General features: G+C 41.1%; 1 protein-coding gene and 1 non-coding gene across 7 annotated transcripts in view; both read right to left on the bottom strand.

The window, feature by feature from the left end:
* The window catches only part of LOC122541750 (serine/threonine-protein phosphatase 2B catalytic subunit beta isoform), a 117102-nt gene that overhangs the window by 37401 nt on the left and 54890 nt on the right, over positions 1-24811 (bottom strand). For all 6 annotated transcript variants that reach the window (XM_043678655.1, XM_043678657.1, XM_043678660.1 and 3 more), the window contains exons 3-5: positions 20921-21045; positions 11126-11237; positions 8917-9062 (exon numbers count right to left, since the gene is read on the bottom strand). In XM_043678655.1, the coding sequence (XP_043534590.1) occupies positions 8917-9062; positions 11126-11237; positions 20921-21045 (383 nt within the window). The remainder of the gene's footprint in view (positions 1-8916; positions 9063-11125; positions 11238-20920; positions 21046-24811) is intronic.
* Positions 10876-11013, bottom strand: LOC122541954. The gene has a single exon (XR_006309723.1). It is a non-coding gene; the product is annotated as a small nucleolar RNA SNORA84 (small nucleolar RNA).

Below are 24811 nucleotides of genomic sequence, written 5' to 3'. Positions count from 1 at the left end.
AAGGCCCTCTTTACACCTTAACTAGTTATAGGCCCAGAAAATACTGCACAATCTTACTGCTCTAAAAAGCACAGTTCCAGGCTACCTTAGTATCTATATTTTATATTTTTAAAGTTTAATTAAGAGGCAGATCTCAATAAAACGCATAATAAAAAAGAAACCATTCTACTGACTATTGTAGCTTTTCAAAGTTCACAGTAAGGCTACACTTTAAAAAGCCACTTTGCTGCTCCCCTGCTTTGAGCTCTCCCACACATGTTTCATCAAGGTCACCTGTGAATCTCGCTGTTATTAATTTTTCTTATAAGAACTGGGATGTCCACAGATACTTGAAATCAAAAGCAGAGGCAGTAGCTGTGCAGACACTGCTGGGTCAGACAGCAGTGTCAGTTTCTTTCTCTGCTTGAAGCCCTTCCCATGTGGTCACTGCCACAGCTTTTGTCTAACTTCCTCTGCTTTTAAAGATTTCCTCCTTTTCCACCCCCACCAAGTTCTGAAACAATGCAACAGCTTATAAAACAGTAGTTACTGCTCAAACATTTGAGGATATCAGCTCCAACACTGAAAATACCTAAAAAAACTCTTACAGCTACAACATTTTCCCAACCTCTATCTCTGAATACCTGTTCTGATGCCATGCAGAACAATCACATGATAATGGCTGATGGAGATTAATTCAATTGATCTGGAATTGCAAGTTGGTCTCAAAATGGTGACCATCATCTGATTGTTTTAAAACTCCCATCAGGTTCACGAATGCCCCTCTGAAAAGGAGATTGCTATCCTTAACCAGTCTGGCCTACATAAATTATCCACATGCGCAAGTGGTTGCCTTGTATCTGTCCTCAGTTCAAGGGCATAGAACATAACAGCGCAGTACAGACAGTTCGGCCTTCAATGTTGCACCAACCTGGGGAACCAATCTGAAGCCTACCTCCCATGTATGATTCCTCCCATGTAAGATTCCATTTTCATCCATATGTCTATCCAATGACCATTTAAATGCCTTTAAAGTTGACAAGTCTACTACTGTTGTAGGCAGGGCATTCCACGCCCCTACTACTGAATAAAGACATCTGTCCTATATCTCTCACCCTTCAATTTAAAGCTATGTCCCGTCGTGCTGGCCATCACCATCCGAGGAAAAAAGCTCTCACTGTCCATCCAATCTAATGAGAGGGGAAAGGTTTAGGGGAGATATACATGGAAAGTTCTTCAAGCAGACTGTGGTGGGTGGCTGGAATGCCAGTGGAGGTGGTGGGGGCAGGAACAATAGTGTCATTTAAGATGTGGATGTAGGTTTGCTCGCTGAGCTGGAAGGTTCATTTTCAGACATTTCATCACCATACGAGGTAACATCACCAGTCAGACTCAGGGTGAAGCACTCGTGGTATGCCTGCTTTCTATTTATGTGTTGAGGTTTCCTTGGGTTGGCTGACAGCATTTTTCAGTGTGACGGCATTTCCTGTTCTTTTTCTCAGGGAGTGGTAATTGTCATTGTGTTTGTTGATAGAGTTCCAGTTGGAATGCCATGCTTCTCGGAAATCTTGTGCGTGTCTCTGTTTGGCTTGTCCTAGGATGGATGTGTTGTCCCAGTCGAAGTGGTGCCCTTCCTCATCTGTATGTAAGGATAGTGGGTCATGTCTTTTTTTGTGGCTAGTTGATGTTCATGTATCCTTAGTGGTTAGGTTTATGCCTGTTTGTCCAATGTAGTGTTTGTTACTGTTCTTGCAAGGTATTTTGTAAATGACATTAGTTTTGCTTGTTGACCTTATAGGGTCTTTCAAGTTCATTAGCTGCTGTTTTACTGTGTTGGTGGGTTTGTGGGCTACCATGATGCCAAGAGGTCTGAATAGTCTGGCAGTCATTTTCAAGATGTCTTTGACATAGGGAAGAGTGGCTATAGTTTCTGGACAGGTTTTGCCCGCTTGTTGGGATTTGTTCTGAGAAAATCGGCAGACTATATTTACTGGGTACCGGTCCTTTTTGAATACACTGCATCTAACAGACTGTGAAAACACATCCATCCTAGGACAAGCCAATTGGAGACATGTATGAGAATTCCTAGAAGCATGGCATTCCAACCAGAACTCTATCAACAAACACGTTGACTTGGATCCCATTTACAATCCTTGGAGAAAAAGAACAGGAAATAACACAGTAAATTACATCAGCAACCCAAGGAAACCTAAACATACTAATAGAAAGCAGGCCATGTCACCAGTGCTTCATCTGGAGGCTTACTGATGTTACCTAATATGGTGACAAAATGTCTGAAAACAAAGCTTCCAACTCAGCAAGCAAACCTACATCCAGAACCTCAACCTGAGCTACAAATCTTCTCAAAACCTGCTAACATTTAAGATATGTCTAGATAGATACATGAATGGTCAGGGAGCAAAGGGATATAGATCCTTAGAAAATAGGCAGCAGATTTAGATAGAGGATATGGATTGGCGCAAGCTTAGAGGGCTGAAGGCCCTGTTACTGTGCTGTAATGTTCTTTGTTCTCGGATTATATGTCTCAATTAAGTCAATTTTCAACCTCCTTCTCTCTCATGAAAACAGTGTCAAGTCTCTCAGCCTTTCCTCATAAAACCTTCCCTCCATCCCAGGCAACATCCTAGTAAATTGCCTCTGCACCCTTTCCAAAGCTTTCACATCCTTCCTATAATGCGGTAACCAGAACTGCACACTATACTCCAACTGTGGCCGCACCAGAGTTTTGTACAACTGCAGTATGACCTCACGGCCCTGAAACTCAATCCCTCTACCAAAACAAAGCTAACACAACATACGCCTTCTTAACAACCTTAAGTGGCAACTTTCAGGTATCTATGCACATGGACACAGATCTCTCTGCCCATTTACACTGCCAAGAATCTTACCATTAGCCCAGTAATCTTTATTCCTGTTGCTCTAAAGTGAATCACCTCACTTTTCCGCATTAAATTCCATTTGCCACCTCTCAGCCCAGCTCTGCAGCTTATCTATGTCCCGCTGTTATCTGTGACATTCTAGAGCATTACCCACAACTGCACTGACCTTAGTGTCACCTGCAAATTTACTAACCCATCAATCTATGCCCTCATCCACGTCACTTGTCAAAATGACAAACAGTGGCCCCAAAACAGATCTTTGCATTACACCACTAGTAGCTGAACTCCAGGATGAACATTTCCTATCCGCCATCACCCTTTCAGCTAGCCAATTTCTTATCCAAACCGCTAAATCAACCTCAATCCCACGCCTCCGTATTTTGTGCAATAGCTTACCGTGGGATCCTTATCAAATGCCTTACCAAAATCCATATATACCACATCAACTGCTTTACCCTCATCCACCTGTTTGGTCACCTTCTCAAAGAACTCTAAGGTTTGTGAGACACGACTACCTTCACAAAACCATGTTGACTATTTCTAATCAATTTATTCCTCTCTGGATGATTATAAATCCTATCTCTTAGAACCTTTCGAACACATTACTCATTGATCTGTAACTACCAGGGTTGTCTCATTTTCCAGTCTTCCAGCACTATTCCTGCAGACAACGGTGACAAAGGTCAAAGCCAAAGGCTTGACAATCTCCTCCATGACTTCAGAGAATCATAGGAAAAATCCTATCCGGCCCAGGGGACTTAACTATTCTCACACTTTCCAAAATTTCTAACACCTTCTCCTTGTGAACCGCAATCCCATCTAGTCTAGTAGCCTGTATCTCAGTTCTCCTTGACAACATTGTCTTTTTCTGAAGTGAATACTGACGAAAAATATTCATTTAGCGCTTCCCCTACCTCCTCTGACTCCATGCACAACTTCCCACTACTGTCCCTTGATTGGGCCTAATCTTTCTCTAGTCATTCTTTTATATGACATACCTATATAAAGTTTTAGGGTTTTCCTTGATCCTATCTGCCAACGACTTCTCATGTCCCCTCCTGGCTCTTCTTAGCTCTCCCTTTAGGTCTTTCCTGGCTAGCTTGTAACTCAAGCACCCTCACTGAGCCTTCACATCTCATTCCAACATAGGCCTTCTTCTTCCTTTTGACAAGAGATTCAACTATTTTAGTAAACCACAGCTGCCTTACTCGTCCCTGTCTGACAGTTACATAATTATCAAGGACACGCAGTAGCTGCTCATTGAATAAGCTCCATATTTCAATTATGCTCACTCCCTGCAATTTCCATCCCCATCCTAAATCTTACCTAATTACATCATAAGTGCCTTTCCCCCAGCACTAATTCTTGCCTTGTAGTATATACCTATCCCTTTCCATTGCTAAACTAAACATAACTGAGTTGTGGTCACTATCACCAAAGTGCGCACCTACCTCCAAATCTAACACCTGGCTGAGTTAATTACCCAGTACCAAAGCCAATGTGGCATCGCCCCTTGTTGGCCTGTCTACATACTGTGTCAAGATGCCCTCCTGCACACATTGCACAAAAAACGGACCTGTCTAAAATACTCGTACTTCCAGTCAATATTTTCAAAGTTAAAGACCCCTGAACAACTATTTTGTTATTCTTTTCTTCAGAATCATCTTTGCTATCTTTTCCACTACATCTCTGGAACTATTCAGAGGCCTATAGAAAACTTCCAACAGGGTTACTTCTCCTTTCCTGTTTCTAACCTCAGCCCATACTACCTCAGTAGACGAGTCCTCAAACATTCTTACTGCCCCTGTAACCCTGTCCTTGACTAACAATGCCACTCCCCTCTCTCTTTTACCATCTTCTCTGCTCTTACTGAAACATCCAAATCCCGGAACCCGCAACAACCATTCCTGTCCCTGTTCTATCCATGTCTCTGAAATGGCCACAACATCGAAGTCCCAGGTACCAACCCATGCTGCAGGTTCACCCACCTTATTCCAGATGCTCCTGGCATTGAAGTAGACACACTTCAAACCACCTTCCTGCTCGTCAGTGAATTCTTGTAACCTTGAAACCATATTTCTGATCTCAGTACTCTCAACCTCCTGGACACTGGAATTACAATTTAGGTTCCCATCCCCTCGCTGAATTAGTTTAACTAACCTCCACCCCCAGGATATTGGTAACCCTCTGGTTCAGGTGTAGACCATCCTGTTTATAGAGGTCCCACCTAGCCCAGAATGAGTGCCAATTAGCAACAGGCAAAAAAAAAAGATCGCCACATCAGTGATAGTCACATCATAACAAGTTAGGAACCTCAGACTCAGGAGGTCTGAGAATTAATCGCTCCAGGTACTTGAAATAGCTTGACTGATGCTGAAAATCTAAGTGGTCATTCTAAACCCCTTCTTCACTATCCTATGTACCCGAGACTCTACTTTCAAGAAACTATGAACCAGTACTCCAAGGTCTCTTTGTTCAGCAATGCTCCCCAGGACCTTGCCATTACGTCTTAATTTGCCTTTCCAAAATGCAGCACCTCACATTTATCTAAATTAAATCCCATCTGCCATTCCTCAGCCCATTGGCCCATCTGATCAAGATTCTGCTGTAATCAGAGGTAACCTTTGCTGTCCACTACACCTCCAGATTTTGGTGTCATCTGCAAATTTACTAACTATACCTCCTATGTTCACATCCAAATCATTTATATCAATTATGAAAAGCAGTGGACCCAGCGCCAATCCTTGTGGCACACCAGTGGTCACAGGCCTCCAGTCTGAAAAGCAACCCTCCACCACCACCCTCTGTCTTCTATCTTTGAGCTAGCTCTGAATCCAAATGGCTAGTTTGGAATCCAAATGGCTACTTCTCCCTGTATGCCATGTGATCTAACCTTGCTAACTAGTCTACCATGAGAAACCTTATCAAACTCCTTACTGGAGCTGAAAACGTGTTGCTGGAAAAGCGCAGCAGGTCAGGCAGCATCCAGGGAACAGGAGAATCGACGTTTCAGGCATAAGCCCTTCTTCAGGAATGTGCCCGAAACTTATGCCCGAAACGTCGATTCTCCTATTCCCTGGATGCTGCCTGACCTGCTGCGCTTTTCCAGCAACACATTTTCAGCTCTGATCTCCAGCATCTGCAGACCATACTTTCTCCTCAAACTTCTTACTGGAGTCTATCTAGATCACATCTACTACTCTGCCCTCATGAATCCTCTTCGTTACTTCTTCAAAATACTCAGGTTTGTGAAATATTATTTCTCATGCACAAAGCCATGTTGGTTACCTCTAATCAGTCCTTGCCTTTCCAAATATGTGTCAATCCTGTCCCTCAGGATTCCCCACATCAACTTGCCCACCACTGATGTTATGCTCATCGGCCTATCATTCCCTGGCTTTTCCTTATCATCTTTCTTAAATAGTCGCACATTAGCCAACCTCAGTCTTCTGGCACCTCACCTGCAACTACTGATGATCCAAATATCTCAGCAAGGGGCCCAGCAATTACTTCTCTAGCTTCCCACAGACTTCTAGGTAGACCTGTTTGGGTTCCAAGGATTTATCCACCTTTATGCTTTAAGACATCCAGCATCACCTCCAATATAATATAGACATTTTTCAAGATGTCACCATTTATTTCCACACATTTGTATCTTCCATGCCTTCCGCCACAGTAAACACTGATGCAAAATACTCGTTTAATATCTCCATCTCCTGCCTCGCTGATCTTTGAGGGGCCCTATTCTCTCTATAGTTACCGTTTTGTCCTTAATGTTTTTACAAAATCCCTTTGGATTCTCTTTAACCCTATGTGACAAAGTATCTCATGTCCCCTTTTTGCCCTCCTAATTTCCCTCTTAAGTATGCTCCTACTGCCTTTATACTTAAAGATTCACTTGATCTCTACTGACATTTGCTTCCTTCTTTTTACTCAAAACCTCAATTGCTCTAGTCATCCCTTTGGAAGGAAGAGAGGGGATGAATATTATTCAAATGGAGAAAGCCTGCAGAGAAAAAGTGCTGCACACCGGGATGCAGAGCCCTATCAAACCCAGAACATAAATCCTTTTTTCCTCAACATATGCTGTCAGAGCTGCTGAGCTTCTCCGGCATTTTCTGATTTTATTAGCATGTGGGGATATAAGCAAACTGAGATTGAACCAATGTCATATGACAGTTAAAAATATAAGAAAACAGCTTATCTGCTTGAGTTCAAATCATGCAAGTTAAATTTGTTTCTATTGCTAGTAGGGTTACGTGACAGACAGTGTTGAAGAGTTTATCTAAACATGTACACAAGCTACCACAAGCTGAACCTAACTGATGTCACAAGGATTCAAGTGAAGTGACTTACTGACACTACACCTAGTGTTCACTACACCTAGAATACGCTGAACAATTGTGGTACTCTTATGTAACAAAAGATATGCTGACATTGCAGACAATCCAGAAAAAGTTGACTACATTGAGCCCAGATAGGAAGGTATATGATGAGAGGTTGAGTAGCTTGGGCCTGTACTCATTGGAGCTCAATGAATAAATGTGACTTCTTGAAATATACAACATTCTTGAGGTGGAGGGGGCTGACAGTGTAGATGCACAGTGGTTGTTTTTCCTTGTGGAACAGTCTAGGATCAGAGTAAGGAACCTCTCATTACATACAGAGATAAGGAATTTCCCTCTCAGAAGGTAGTGTACCTAAGCAATTCTTTACTGCAGAGGGTTGGTTTGGGGCAGAACGCTGGGTCAGTTTCTTCAAGGCGGAGGTAAATAGATTTCTTAATCAAAAGGGAATCAAAGGTTAAGGGGATAAAGCAGAAAATGGAGTTGAGAATTATCACTACTGCTCCTACATTTTATGGTCCTCTTATGGAAACAAGTAAAATCTACAAGACATTGAGGGCATGGATCAACAAATAAACATTGATTAGCTATTACTCAATGGACTGCATTAGAATATAAACTTCTGAAGAAGGAATTTCCAAGGGGCTTTCACCCCTGTGGGATGGAAGTAGTAACTTATTCAAACATAAATGCTGAACAATTGATAAAGAACTAATTTTTGAACTTTGGTTATCACCCAAGTGTTATGAAGTACTTGCACTGTACCTTTAAGAGAGAGTGAATGCTGTTCTGAACTGAGATTACAAGCACCTGTGTATAAGACTAGTTGGCAGTCCCAGAGCGTACTGGAAAACTGAAAATATGTAACATTTGGCTGTTAAATGTATACCTGAGTTTTGGTTGCAATTTTGATAACACATTGAATTTAACCAGCTTAAAATTATGCCCCAGGATACTAAAACCCAATCGAGTTTAAATTTGTTTTGCCAACATCAAACCAAAGAGACAGTCTGATGCTTTTTTTTGGGGTGGGGGGGGGGGGGGGTAAACCTTTCAAAAACTGGTCAGAGAGCAACTACCATCAAGAGAGAAACGCACGGAGAGTTGACACCTTGTTCTCCAATAAATAAGGAAACACACACTTTCAAAGGTACCTTTTCATCTGAAACATATTCACAGTAAAAAGACAGACAGCGACCAGGGAGATCTTCGGTCACAAGAAAGACACAGAAGACAACAGCAGCTATGTGGCTTTGAAATTTAAGTTGGTCTAATTTTACTAAGTGTCTTATGGGAACATTGTATTGTTATAGAGTTGGAGGCATATAAGAAGCAGTTAAGAAAAAAATGGGGGCTTAGAGTTGTGAATAGCTGTTTAATGTTCACTATGAAAGTTAAAAAATAAATTGATGTTATTTTCTTTAAATAATGGAATTTGAGAGTTCTCTGTCACTCATTTTCACAAACCACGAGGCAAGGTGAACTTTCCTGGGTGTTTGGTTTAATTAAGAAAGGTTCACCGCCATGTCGTAACACAAGTCCATGAGAAAGATCAAAATAGTGATCAAAATTAACAACACAAGCTCTGAAATTTGTAACTTTTAAAAAATAATTTCTCCTCATACCCTCCTGAGGTGCAGCCCCTGCACATCCATATATATATGGAAATGATCAAAGGATAAAGTACTTACTTTTCTAATATCTTCTAAACTATGAATTTCTGGAGAAAGTCCTCCATGAACACAAAGAAACTGCTGGTTTAGAAGCGCAGCAAGAGGAAGGCAGTCAAAAGCATCCATACAAGCATCGTATACTCTTTCGGAATACTTGATTTTACCTATTTTTAAAAAAGGATAGATTAATAACCTAGTCTTGCATTTGTGCTTATTAAAAACTACTATAAATAAATATTCATATTTATCTGCATACCATTGGTAACATTTGCTGACATTCCTCTTTCCCTCCCACTAGGAGATCTTTTGTAATATTTACTCATAAGGTTTCCAAACAGACAGCTTCAACTGCATAGATCTTGCTACTATTATAACGTCATACCAGACAATAGTTTGTGTTTCTTCTTCCTCTTCCCCCCCCCCCACTTTTTGTTTTTAAGATTTAGATTCCCTACGGCGTGGAAACAGCCCCTTCGGCCCAACAGGTCCACACCGACCCTCCAAAGAGTAACCCATCCAGACCCAGTCCCTTATCCTATATTTACCCCTGACTAAGTCATCTAACACTATGGGTAATTTAGCATGGCTAATTCATCTGACCTGCACATCTTTGGATTATGGGAGGAAACTGGAACATCCAGAGGAAACCCCACAGGGAGAATATGCAAACTCCACACAGTGGTTACGTGGGCGGCACGGTGGCACAGTGGTAAGCACTGCTGCCTCACAGCGCCAGAGACCCGGGTTCAATTCCCGCCTCAGGCGACTGACTGTGTGGAGTTTGCACATTCTCCCCATTACTGCGTGGGTTTCCTCCGGGTGCTCCGGTTTCCTCCCACACTCCAAAAATGTGCAGGTTAGGTGAATTGGCCACACTAAATTGCCTGTAGTGTTAGGTGCAGGGGTAAATGTAGGGGTATGGGTGGGTTGCGCTTCGGCGGGTCAGTGTGGACTTGTTGGGCCAAAGGGCCTGTTTCCACACTGTAATGTAATCTAAAAAAAGTTGCCCGAGGCAGGAATCGAACCCTATTCCCTGAGCCACCGTGCCACCCTCATGACATTTTTTTTGTTGATTGATATAACTCCCAAATAACCCAAGACACTGAGTCAGTTAGGACTATATTCACTGGAGCTAACTCCCAAATAACCCAAGACACTGAGTCAGTTAGGACTATATTCACTGGAGCTTGAAGAAAAGTTTGACCTTATAAAAACCTACAACATCCTAACAGGATTAGACAGGGTAAATGTGGAAGGATATTCTCAATGACTGGTGAGTCCAGAACCAAGGGTCACAATCTAAGGACCGGGTAGGCAATTTAGGACTGAGATGGATAAAAAGGTTTTCACCCAAAGTGTGGTAAGTTGAAATTCTCTGCCACAGAATTGAATGTTTGAGGAGTTAAACAACAGTTTCTAGGTTTTAAGATATCAAAGGGTATGGGGAAAAAAGCAGGAACAATGGTCTAAAATAATACTTCCCATGTAGGAAATGGGTAGTGGGAGTGAGCCAAGACACACAACCACAAGGCACCCAACAGCTTTGCTCGATGTTATCCTCAACTTGCATTCTAACATTCCAGGACTGACAGCCTGACAGATTTAAGGCCAAGCGTCATTGCAACCACAACCAATTAATTTCAAAAGAGACTGGAATTAAAAGCAAGGTCCTGCCATTCTTTGTGAAATGGGCACACTCTGCTGCAAATCAGCTCAGCTATACACTTTATGGCCCGTCACAAGAAATAATTTTCCCATCCCATAAGGAGAGGAAACTCCACTATGAACTATTCTACCTCGGAGGCCAATCACCAACAAAGCAACTCCAGTGTCCCAAAGACGAGACTAAAAGGCAACCCTCAAAAATTTGACTTGGATGCACAAGTATCAAAGAGCTATCCAATACAGTTGTTATCAACCATATGGGAAAAACCTTCCCCATAAAAGTTAAGGAAAAACAACCTTAATTATTCAATTCACTGTTTCTGTGACCGGGCTATGGAGACTGAAGATTAACCATTTCAGGCTCTATGCAAATATCACAGTGTTACTGTTTGCCCATTTTTAACAACTGCAGAACTGTACAGTCCTCCCAGTCTACAGTAACCATAGGGCATACCTTAGAATTAGGATCTTATCACCTACCATCTAGAACTTAGTACAACTACAGAGTACAAGTCATGAACTTAGCCTCAAAATAGTGCAACAGAACTTAACAGTTACTTACATTCTTGTTTAAAGGTGAAATATTCTGTGAGGTGTCGGCATTCATGATTCCCGCGTAAAAGGAACAATGTATTTGGGTACAGAATTTTAAGAGCCCACAAGTAGAGTACACACTGTAAAGAAAAACACCTAATTAGGATTCAGGTTAGCATATTCAACAGCTTGCCTCAAACTACTGTTAAAGTAACTCAGGAGTTACAAGATACAGTTAACTTCAATACTTCAGATGCTGCAATGTATATTTGACTTGCACTTTACACTTGACTGGTATTTGTGTCAAACTTCTGTTTAAAAATTGTTGATGGATATCAGTGCCAGACAGCGGGAAAGACTTAGCATTTCCTAGTCTTCGAGTCATTAACGCCAGCATAAATTAGTCCCACGAAGGTTTGCTTGACAGTGCCCTCCAAGCCATTTCCAGGAATGAGGACAAAGGGTTTTTGAAGAAGAACTCAGACTAGGAATTCTGCAGTTAACAACTCATCTCTGACTTCAGCCTTGAAGGTGGCTGATAGAGGTTTATTGGAAAAGAGTCACAGACCCTCCATTGCTGGATAGGTGCAGTTGTAATAATATTCAAGAAACTTGACACCATTAGAACAACCAGGTTTGATTGTTACTTCATCCACAAACATTCAATGTTCACTCCTTTCAGCGCTAATGCACAGTGGTACATCTCATGCACCACCCACGAGATGTACTGTCATAACTTACCAAGGCTTATTTGACAGTGCCCTCCTAACCTGCGACCTTTATCTCCGAGGAAGCCGCGGTCAGCAAGTACGTGGAAACACGACTACCTCCAAGTTTCCCTCCAAGCTACACAACATCCAGTCTTGGAACTATCTTGTCGTTTCTTTATCACCACTGGGTCGAAATCCTGACACTTACTTACTTAACGACACTATGCATATTTACAAAGGACTGTCGTAGTTAAAGGCAGCACAACAGTAACTTTCTCAAAGGAATTTGGTACAGGGAGAAAATGGTCCAGCCAATTTCATCTATGTCGCATGATTGAATTTAAAAAATAGTCTTGAAGATCCTTCTGGATCCACAGAGCAAAACACATTAAGACTACATTATATGTGTGAGAAGAATGTTTCACTGGATCTTGCAATTGCTATTTGGGAACTCCTCCACTAAATACTCCTGGCACAGGTACAGCACTAGTTAGAAACAGCATGAAGGTCCCTTTACTGTTCTAAGACAGACACAGCATGGGTCAGATATGGGTGAAGCTTCCTCTAGTAGGGAGAGCGCAAAAACCAGTGTGCCAATACTGGAGAGATGGAAACAGTGAATTATGACTTTTAAAATAGATATCTGATCAGACAAAAGATATCTAATTATATAACATTGTTATGACCTTAGGACACAAACTACCCAGATACATTAAATATATTTTTAAAAAGAGTCAACTACTTAAATGTAGCATTTATTTCAGACAAGTTTAGGGAAGATTAGCAGAGGTGAATCATAGAATCCCTACAGTGTGGAAACAGGCCCTTCAGCTCAACAAGCCCACATTGACCCTCCAAAGAGTAACCCAGCCAGATCCATTCCCCTAATCTTATATTTACCCTGACTAATGCATCTAACCTACACATCCCTGAACACTATGGGCAATTTAGCATGACCAATTCACCTAACCTGCACATCTTTGGGCTGTTGGAGGAAAACCACACAGATATGAGGAGAATGTGCAAATCCCACACGAGTTCAAAGTTGAGAATTTTTAATAGATATTGGTCACCGCATTATAGGAAAGATATGGAAGCTTTGGAAAGGGTTCAGAGGAGATTTATTAGGATGTTACCCGTTATGGTCTTACGAGGGAAGGCTGAGGGACTGGAGGCTGTTTTTGTTAGAAAGAAGGTTGAGAGGTAACTTAATTGAGATCTAAGAATCAGAGGGTTAGATTGATTGGACAGTGAGAGCCTTTTTCCTTGGATTATGGCAGCTAGCACGAGGAGACATAGCTTTAGATTGAGGGATGATAGATAAAGGACAGATGTCAGAGGTAGATTCTTTACTCCGTAGTAAGGTTGTGGAATGCACTGCCTGCAACAATAGTAGACTTGCCAACTCTCAGGGCATTTAAATGGTATTGGATAGGCATATGGACGAGAATGGAACAGTGTAGGTTAGATGAGCTTCAGATTGATTTCTCAGGTCGGCGCAACATTGAGGGCTGAAGGGCTGGCACTGCCCTGTAATGTTCTATACGGAGAAACTGTTGCTGCCAGGTGACCAGAAAAAACCTAATTAGGATAAATGGCAAAAGAACCAGTAAAGTGAGACATGAATTTAGTTCTAAATGTATCAAATTGCTCTTCTTTGGCAGCTCCTCACGATTGAGGGTGTTCTAGGATTCACTTCCTGAAAATGGTGGTGGAAGATGATTCAGTAGCAATTTTCAGAAAGGCAAATGGACATACAAGTGAAAAAGAAAATTAGCAGGGCTAAAGGAAAGAGCAGGAAAGTCTAAGGGGTAGCTGTTTCAAACAAGGGGCTGAATGCCCTCTTTCAGTACTATGATTCCAGAACAGTTTCTCTTTAGAGAAGCATGCCACCAATATCAGTGGGCACAGTTAAAGTGTATGAAAACAAAAATGCATGCAAAAAAATTTAAGTCAGATTTGGTTAGCAGCATTGAGTGTGGAAAACTTAGTGTCATCCTATTCCAAAGGTGATCCAGGCTCCTAAGGGCAGGATGTTAGGAGGCCTCTTCTGGTCACCCTATTATAGGAAGGATATTATTAAACCAAAGAGAATTTGTAGAATCCCTACAGTATAGAAACAGGCCCTTCGGCCCAACAAGTCCACACCAACCCTCTGAAGAGTAGCCCACCCAGACCCGTTCCCCTAACCTATTGTCCTACATTTACCAGAACTAATGCACCAGCCCTACACATCCCTGAACACTATGGGCAATTTAGCATGACCAATTCACCTAACCTGCACATCTTTGGACTGTAAGAGGAAATTGCAGCACCCGGAGGAAACACACAGATACGGGGAGAATGTGCAAACTTCACACAGACAATCGCCTGAAGCTAGAATCGAACCCAGGTCCTGGCGCTGATAGGCAGCAGTGCTAACCACTGAGCTACCATGCCACATCTAGTCCAGTATTTACCAGGATGTTGGCAGAAATGAGAGTTTGAGTTAAGGAGAGGCTGGATAAACTGGGACATTTTTCCACTACAGCGTAAGATGTTGAGGGGCCACCTTATAGATTTATAAAATGAGGAGAGAGGATAAAGTGAATAGTTGTCTTTTCCCTAGGGTGGGGGATTTTCAAGATTAGGAGGCTTTTTGTTTTTTCTTTAAAAAGGTGAGAGGAGAAAAACTAAAGAGACATGTGCGGCTTTTTTTTAAAAACACAATTGTTCATGAGTGGAATGAACTTTCAGAGGAAGCAGTGTTTACAGATACAGTTACATCATTTAAACGGCAAAAGTGAGGACTGCAGATGCTGGAAACCAGAGTTTAAATCAGAGTGGCGTTGGAAACGCACAGCAGGTCAGGCAGCATCCGAGGAGCAGGAAAATCGACGTTTCGGCTCTATTCCTGATGAAGGGCTTTTGCCCGAAACATCGATTTTCCTGCTCCTCAGACGCTGCCTGACCTGCTGTGCTTTTCCACCACCATTACATCATTTAAAAGACATTTTGACAGGTACATGAATAATAAACTTTGAGCACAGGAAGGTGGGACAGTTTGAGATTATGGTTAGCATGAATTGGTAGGACTGAAGGGCATGTTGCCACGCTGTATGACTGAGTCTAGAAATTGCAGGCATCTGGCATAATCATCCTCAGGATTCTAACTCTCAAATTTAAATTTCTGTACCTACAGGTCAGTTGACACTTAACTGTCTGTCAAGTAAAATTAAGAGCAATTTTCTTGTCTTCTGTTAACGAAGTGCTTAGATATATTAATATTGTATAAACTGGAGATAATTTTCTCAGAGGTGAGACAGCAATTAGCTGTTGTGGTCTATGGCAATGGACATGTAAGCAAAGATATCTGCAAGTCCTGAAAGATGTTTGTAGATTAGGAAACAGTAGATCAGGACTTGATAGGTGGCAATATCGGATTTACTTGCCCATTCACATTTGAGATTAGAAAGGGAAGTTAATGTTTGACTAATAAGCTATGACAGGAGAGGAGCTCACTGTTAGGCATTGGCATTAATTCTAAGACAGATGGGTCCTCCTCTGTGAGGACAGCTACATCAGAACAGGGATAGCGCAAACAGCAACATGCTTGAAAATGCAAGTGGTAAGGTATTAGATTAAAATGGACAAGACCTGGGAAGAAACAACCAACCAGGAACAGTTAACAGATACGGGTGAAATAATTAGCGATAATTTTCATGCAGAAACAATTTAGCCAAGGGGCTATGAGGAATAAAACAAATGGGTGATATATGAACAGGGAGATACTGAAGAGAAGACAGGGAGTACAATAGTCATTAAAAATGCTGTGTTTAATAAAGTAAAAATCAAATAAACTGGACAAATTATAAATAAATATTTTACTATTTTTCACAAACAGTAATTGACGTCAGCTACATGAATTTAAAATCTGAGATTGCTGATATTTTAAGATATTAATTTTTAGAGCATAAAAGAGGAGTTCTATCACAGATTAGTTATAATCTCATTAAATAGAGGAAATATCTAATCACCTAAATAGTTGACTCCTATTTACACGTTACAGGAAGATCTAGACTTCAATCAAAATCTGGCTCCAATCTAGATGAAAAGGGGGGAAAAAATACTGGCACAAAAATTCAATTCAGATGGGATGGAGAAAGTATGGAAAAAGTGAATTAACAGATGGAGTAGCAACACTGGCATATGTTCTCTGTTATGCCAATGTAGATAAGGAAGGAATACAGAATGACATAGAAGTTCAAAGATTATAAAAAGGTCTTTTTTTTTTAAAAAGGGTGTTTTACAATCTCCAAATTGTGAACACGGAATCAAAGAGGAAATCTGCAGTCAGGCTAGAAACAAGAATGGAAATAAAATTGTTTGGGAAACTTTAATTAGCTCTTATTAATTGAGACAGTGAGATTAAACATGGAAGAGAGAATAACGTAACAAAAACATGCATAGGACTACTTCAAGCAGTACCTTAACCAGTGTATGAGGGCAAAGATTCTGTTCAACCTGGGAAACTGTCCCAAAAAGACAAGGTTCAATTCATTTAAGGTGTGGTTGGAGCCTTACAGCCAGTTCTGGAGCCAGGATCAATATAGTCAGAGCGCTTCCATTCTTTAACACTGTGCATTAAACTCTACACAGACTATTTGGGGGAGCACTAACTGAGAATCCAATGAGGCTGATTGTTCATAGCAGAATCTGCAGAACTATACTCTTGTCAAATGTGGGCCAGGATTTGAGCATACCAGATTTGGCACATACTGACATCCCTCACCTGTAAAAGCTACCTCTCTGTCAGTGAACTTTGCTGACATTTTAAATTTGGTTCCAGTATAATTGCTGACACGTGTCCAATCACAGAATCACATCAATTGATGGATATGTTGTCTACATGGTTGCCTTCCTGAAGAAGGGCCTGTGCCCGAAACGTCGAATCTCCTGTTCCCTGGATGCTGTCTGACCTGCTGTGCTGTTCCAGCAATAAAGTTTCAACTTTGATCTCCAGCATCTGCAGACCTCACTTTCTCCCCTACATGGTTGCCAGCACAGGCTGGTTGAGCATGATCAACATGTTAGCCTTTGCAATTGAACAGAACATGCTGTTTGTTACAGTCCAACAGTCAATGGGATGTATAGCCCATATACTTGGCATCACATTGGTGGTGAAATTTGCATCCCAATACTCATTTGTATGGTTAGGGACAATGTCCATTTGGCTACACTGCAAATTCCTGTTAATGAAGAAAAACAACTCATCAGTTTATTGCCATGTTGCAGCTTGAGACCGCTAACTTCACCTGCTTTTCACATTTTTGAGGCACTATCCCCTTCCAGGGTAATGAGGTAAACTGGGCACCATTCAAGACGAAAAGTAGCTGATATAGGCCTTTTTGTGAATTTACATAATATACATTGAGTAATGTTTTGATTAGGGTAGTCACTATCGTGCTGGGAAAATATTCTTTGGCCATTTAGCAGTTATACAATATAGAGTGACACAGCTAATTTTTGCAAGTTATGGGCAGAGGAACATGATACTATTAGTTTTCATCATCTGTATGGATGTATTTACCATTAGGTACATAAAAACAAATCTAAAAATCTACTCTCCAAATAAAAAGTGCTGCTAAGTGTACCTACATGGATTCTAGCTGTGCCTGTGTTATATTTTGGGATATGTGGACCATTCACATTTCCAAACCTACTCAGTCTCCTTTGCAATTCTTGGTTAGACCACATAGACCACACTTGGAATATTATATTCAGCTCTGGTCACCTCATTATACAAAGGACACTTTAGAGAGGGTGCAGAGGAGATTTACCAAGATGCTGCATGGACTGGAGGGCTTGTCTTATGAAGAAAGGTTGGGGGAGCTAGGGCTTTTCTCAATTGAATGAAGGATGAGAGGTGACTTGATAGAGGTGTACAAGATGATGAGAGGCATAGAGTGGATAGCGAGAGACTTTTTCCCAGGGCGGAAATGGTTATCACAAGGGGCCATAATTTTCAGAGATAGGTTCCTTACACAGATGGTGGTGGGTGCGTGGAATACACTGCCAGCAGTGGTAGTAGAATTACCCAACTTTTGGTTTGCCTCCCCAATGCAGAGAAAACCACACTGAGTTGTGAGTGCACTTAAGTCACTGTCTCATATAGAATGATATTTGGGGCCTTGTGCAGTGAAGAGAGAGATTTAAAAATAAAAGGCAGATGCGACATTAGCATTCCCATGGGAATGTACCATGGGAAGTGGAGGTGCATTAGAGTGATTGAAGTACAGCAGGGTATCGTGGAAGACCAGTCCTTTAGGAATGTTGAAAGGAGAGAGAAGGTTTGGGGGGGGGGGTAATTAAGTTTGGTGGCAGAAATTTCAAAAAGTGAATAATCTGGAGATGGAAAATCTTGAGATGGAAGGGGAGGATGAAGGGAACCCTATCATGATTCGAGGAAACAAAAAAAGAGAAGCAGTGAGAGCATAAGTGTGGCTAATGTGACAGGCAGAGTTGAGGGCGTTGTCAACTATGGTTGGGGAATTTTTAGTTGAGAGTAAAGGCGTTTCAGCTGTGCTGCTTGGAGTTCACATCATCAGAATAGATTTAATAGAGACAGAGGACCTAGGAGAATGGAATGAAATGGATGTTGGATGTGAAGAAATGCAGTTGAGATAGCTGAGAAAGTTAATAGGCTTCTAATGAATATTAGTTTCTATATTATTGCCCGAAACGGCAGAAGTCAGGGAAGGGTGCAGTCAGAGTTGAACAATAGGAAATGGAGAAATCATGGAAATTCCAGTTCAGGGAGAGGATCAGACATTGCACTAATACCGTCATCAGTGTACCAAGAAGAGTTAGAACACAGTTCAGGCCCTTTGGCCCTCAATGCTGCACCGACTTTCATCCTACTCCAAGATCAAGCTAACCCACATAATCTTCATTTTACTATCATCCATGTATCCACCCACGAGTTGCTTAAATATCCCTAACTTATCTGACTCTACCACCACTGCCGGCAGTGCATTCCACACACCCACCACCCTGTGTAAAGAACCTACCTCTGAAAATTATGGCCCCTTGTGATAGCCATTTCTGCCCTGTGAAAAAGTCTCTGGCTATCCACTTTATCGAGTCACCTCTCCTCCTTCTTTGCTCCAATGAGAAAAGACCCAGCTCCCCTAACCTTTCTTCATAAGACATGCCCTCCAGTCCAGACAGCATCTTGGTAAATCTCCTCCGTATTTTCTGTTTTTATTTCAGATTTCTGGTACCGGCATTTTCTTGCTTTTTGACAGATATCTTGAGCATTTGTGCCAGGTTTCCTTTGTTCTTCCTCAAACCACCCTAAAACAGTACTTTGTTCAAAGAACCAGCATTGAAATGCATCCACTAAATACACAAGAGAAAGTTAGGGCTGGCACAAGAGGTACAAATGAAACTTCAAAGACAATACATGTATGTATAACTTGCAAATAACTTCTCTGGCATGGAAAACTAAATTTTACAAGTGTGAAGGCTCAGTTTCTAAGAATTTAATTATGGGACACAGACTTATTTTGTGTCTCTTTTTTTCCCCCTCTTTACTTTGCCTATGTATAATTTTACAATGGATTATTTTAATTTACACTTCCTCATTTAGTCACCATTTCTCAATGTGGATTCTTCAATTTGATTGTTTGAAGAGTCATGCTGCTGCTTGCTGTATTCATAAATCCCTCATCTTCTGCCTCAGGACCCTTCAACCCCATGGCATTAATGTGGACTTCACCAGTTTCCTCATTTCGCCTCCCTCCACCCTATCCCAGTTCAAAACTTCCAGCTCAGCACTGTCCTCATGACCTGTCCCACCTGTCAATCTTCTTTCCCATGTATCTGCTCCACTCTCCTCTCCGACCTATCACCATTATCCCCACCTCCATTCACCTGTTGCACACTCAGCTACCTTCTCCCCGACCCCATCCGATGCTCTCAGCCTCATTCCTGATGCAGGGCTTTTGTCCGAAACTTCGATTTTTCTGTTCCTTGGATGCTACCTATACTGCTATGTTGTTTCAGCACCATTCTAACCTTGACTCGAATCTCCAGCATCTGCAGTACCCACCTCCACCTCACAAATCCCTAATGCAGGCCACCATGCTAAAACTAATCACCACATATCATCAGCTGTCATGTAAAAGCCTGCATAAAATCTCTGGACATCCTTGAGCATCAACTTCAGACATTTTTCCTTTACCACTGACAACAACAATCAGCCCATGCAGTTTCAGCATTTATTACTGAAATTTGCCAGCCAGGTTCTGGAACTTACTCAAGACCAACAGAAACTGAAAATTTCTAATGTGAAAAGGCATATTTAAGAGAAGATTTGAACATTTAAAAACAAAACTGATGCAATCAGCAGCCTCTAAATAGCAGCAAAAATACGTGATTTAAAAATAAAGATTGTTAGCGTTTCCCTGAAGAATCTTGACTTCTCCATGAGAAACCCCGAGTAACACTACAGTTGCATATATGCTTTACTAAAGCTGAAAAAAACCTGCATCGACAGGCTATCAGCACCACTTTTTCTAGCGTTTCTCCAATTTTGCTGGAGCAAAGTAATCAACTGTAATACTGTGCTTGAACAATTAGTTACTAAAGAGCTTTGACTGCAGACTATTCACTGCTGCAGGATTGGGGGTAATCTTTCTGTATACATTTTGCTCAACATGCACCTAAATCAGAGGCACAAACAATTAGAAGCAATGACCCTAACTCACAAATCAGAAAAAATGTATGAACCCACCTGCCAGCTGGACAAAGATCAGAATACGGTGTTCCAATTTAATGTCACGCTCAGTTTCATCTGAGTCCCAGCAGTATAGTATCCTTCAATGCAGCTAAACACTATCCTGAACTGTAGCACAAAGCCTGTGTAGTTTAACAGTTCATCAATATCTGATAATATTGAATGGGACCAGAGAACTTAAAACATGTGTTTTAGAAAGAGAACAAAAGAAACTGGTACATGATCTAATTCAATAATGAAAATCCAAGCACTTTAACACATCTCATCTTAAGTCCTTTCTTTCCCACCTATTGAGCAAAGCAAAATCTGCTGACAGAATTACAGTCCTGCTTACCTCTATGCTGAAATACCCTCGGTCCACATAATCACCAAGGAAGAGGTATCTGGTGCTGGCTGGTGACCCTCCTACTTCAAATAACTTCATCATGTCGAAGAACTGACCATGAATGTCACCGCATACTAGAAAAAGAGAACAACTGCATTTTTGACTCAAACCAACATGTATCATTCAAACACTCATCCAGAACATTTGGTGGACAGAAATACTGCCATTTTGTGGCCTCAACAAGGAGTGATGGCAATTAGCAAAAAGCCATAAAAAGACATTAGGTATTTATCACTATTAGACTGACCACACTGATACATACAGCTTGGGGAGGCATGATTCTGCAAATGTAGGTCAAAGCACAGGGACATGCCTCCACAAACCAAACTGGATTCAACTTGTTCTATTAACGTAATTCTGTATCGCCCTTTAATCATCTAACCAACTGAATTAATCAATGACTACAGTTAAATAAACAAAACTAAAAAGTCTAAAAATACTCCACAGAAATGGTTTGCACTGCCCCCCCACAGCGCCACAGACCAAGGTTCAATTCTTGCCTCGGGCGACTGTCTGTGTGGAGTTTGCACATTCTCCGTGTGTTTGTGTGGGTTTCTTCCAGGTGCTCTGGTTTCCTCCCACAGTCCAGAAGATGTGCAGGTTAGGTGAACTGGCCATGCTAAATCGCCCATTGTGTTCAGGGATGTGTAGGTTAGATGCATTAGTCAGAGGAAATGTAGAGTAATAGGGAATGAGTCTGGATGGGATGCTCTTCGAAGTGTTGGTGTGGATTTTTTGGTCAAATGCCTTGTTTCCACACTGTAGGGATTCTATGATTCTAAATAGCCAGAAAGTTTAAATCTCATTAGTACAGGTAAATTTACAGTTTAAACAATAAAAGGTGGTTTGCTTTTATTCATGACATTACCATTTACAAAGGTGAACTTCAAAGCCTGGAAATAATGCTGAAAATAACCCTGAACAAAATGGATGAAGGAATGTTAACCTTCAGCTGCTGCTACTCATCTCACACACAGCAATACCTGCTGAACGATTTTAATGTAAAAATTATCATTTTGATTAATAAGATACTAGTTAATAATTGTTTATCATGAGGCTGACACTAGATTGTGCATGCGTGGTAGTGACAAGAACAATAATCACTCAACATCAATCACTTAATTAAAACTAACTGTTTTGCTAACATTAAATACATTAGTTAAAAGGGTTTAGTGCATGACAGCTGATGCAGCACCTATAGTTCCTTGCAGGATTGATCTTGCTGACCAACTTTTCAGTAAACTTGGAGCAAGATGAAAAGCATTAGAATGGTGTCAAAACATAGGTTCACCTTAAGTTATTATTTGTACGATACTGTCCAACTTTGCAGCTTTATCAGATCTTTGCTCAAAGGAACATAATTGTTGCAAAATAAGTTAATCAATGTCACCCGACTTGATTGAACTCTCTCAATACCAGCCTCAACAAGATGTTAGATATAGAACCATGCATCCTTTGTAAAAAATTTTTAAACTAGCACTGGATGCCAAAATTTTAACTACTCTTCCAAATAATAACTTTCTCCATACTTGCAATAATTTCTGGTTCTACTTTGAAGTTTCCAAAATACACTATCTTTTTAACTTCAATTTTGCTAAAACAAAACAGCATTGGAAAGTGAATTGTAATAAGTTAGCTACATTCACCAAGGCATTTGTTCAAACAAAATGTCCAACTTGACAATTTAACTAGAATTTACCTAAAAGAACACATAACAAAAATCAATTAAACCATTTTCACAAAAAGAGATTGGGCAAATCTGTAGCTCAAGACTGAGTTGATAAGATACTTGGGAAATGCAGGCTGATGAAACCAAAGGGAATGTGTTTTTTGTCAAGAATCTGATTAAGTTTTGAACAATTCACAAAAGGATATTTGTATTTTCAATGGGACAGACTATTCAGTCACTTCCTTCAGTTAAGAAAAAGAACAGGCAAGACATTTTCTGCCACCATTTTTTACGTTGCATACTTACCAGAGAAATAATCAATCTTGCTAAGAATGGGACACAAATCTAAACATTATCACAGTTTTATAGCTGTTTGCTACTATATATATATTATATTATCTCTCAGAACCAACAGCCAGCTTATGTAAATGATGTGGGGCTCTTGTGGGACAGTGCTAGTGCCCCTCTGAACTAGTTCAAGTCCGAACTGCTCCAAAGTTATGTCATAACACATCTAAACAGGTTGATTAAAAATATCTAGGACAAAGTGAAGACTGCAGATTCGGTAGGCAGGCACTGAAGGACTAGATGTGGCTGTGGTCGCATCAGGACATGGCTGAAGAGCTTCAGGGCAGAGGAGATGACCTGAGGGGTGCAGTGAGAGAGAGATTCACTGAGATCCTTGTAGAGGGAGGAGGAGAACTTCAAGGTAGGCATCCTGATGAAGGGCTTGTGCCCAAAACGTCAACATTCCTGATGAAGGGCTTATGCTAGAAATGTTGAATCACCTGTTCCTCAGATGCTACCTGATTGGCTGTGCTTTTCCAGAACCACATTCTTGACTCTGATTAAAAGTGATGTGTGGATATTTAGTTCTGACAATAGAATCTTACAATACAGGAGGTAATTATTTGGTGCATCCTACATTGGTTCTTTCAAACAACTATTTCCACAGCCATAAAATATGTATCCTTTCACAAGTAATTGTAGGCCTTGCTAATCAATACGAATAAGTGACTTGAGATCCGAAAATAGTAATGCCCCTAGGAAAGTCAATTCAGTCTAGATAGAGTCATAGAGCCTGGAAACAGACCCTTCGGTCTAACTCATCCATGCTAACCAGGTATCCCAAAATTAACTAGTCTCATTTGCACGTGTTTGGTCCCTATCCCTCTAAACCTTTCCCATTCATATACCTGCATAAATCTCTAACCGACACACAGCACAGATCAAATTCAGCCATTTTTTGCGCAATCAAGCTCCCCTTGATCATTAATTATTGGCAACAACTTCCATCCTTTTATCAAGTGGTGCCTTACAATTCAATAACTTGGTAACTGATGTTCTTTTTGGGATTCAGCAGGGCCACTCGGCTCAAGCATTGACAAGAGAATTGATTTCGACCAGTGAGGTGATGAGTGACCGATTTTGATATCACACTCAATGAAGACTGGAAGTTGGCAAACGTGGTGTCACAGCTTAAGAAGGGCGGTAAAGACAAGCCAGGGAACTATAGACCAGTGAGCCTGACCTCAGTGGTGGGCAAGTTGTTGGAGGGAATCCTGAGGGACAGGATGTACATGTATTTGGAAAGGCAAGGACTGATTCGGGATTGTCAACATGGCTTTGTGCATGGGAAATCATGTCTCACAAACTTGATTGAGTTTTTTGAAGAAGTAACAAACAAGATTGATGAGGGCAGAGCAATAGATGTGATCTATATGTACTTCAGTAAGGGTTTCAACAAGGTTCCCCATGGGAGACTGATTAACAAGGTTAGATCTCATGGAATACAGGGAGAACTTTCCATCTGGATACAGAACTGGCTCAAAGGTAGAAGACAGAGGGTGGTGGTGGAGGGTTCTTTTTCAGACTGGAGGCCTGTGACCATGGAGTGTCACAAGGATCGGTACTGAGTCCTCTACTTTTGTCATTTACATAAATGATTTGGATGCGAGCATAAGAGGTACAGTTAGTAAGTTTGCAGATGACACCAAAATTGGAGGTGTAGTGGACAGCGAAGAGGGTTACCTCAGATTACAACAGGATCTGGACCAGATGGGCCAATAGGGTGAGAAGTGGCAGATGGAGTTTAATTCCGATAAATGCGAGGTGCTGCATTTTGGAAAAGCAAACCTTAGCAGGACTTATACACTTAATGGTAAGGTCCT

The sequence above is a fragment of the Chiloscyllium plagiosum genome, chromosome 38, assembly GCF_004010195.1.
Source record: "Chiloscyllium plagiosum isolate BGI_BamShark_2017 chromosome 38, ASM401019v2, whole genome shotgun sequence".
Classification (NCBI taxonomy): Eukaryota; Metazoa; Chordata; class Chondrichthyes; order Orectolobiformes; family Hemiscylliidae; genus Chiloscyllium; species Chiloscyllium plagiosum.
This window is presented reverse-complemented; position numbering and strand designations above follow the sequence as displayed.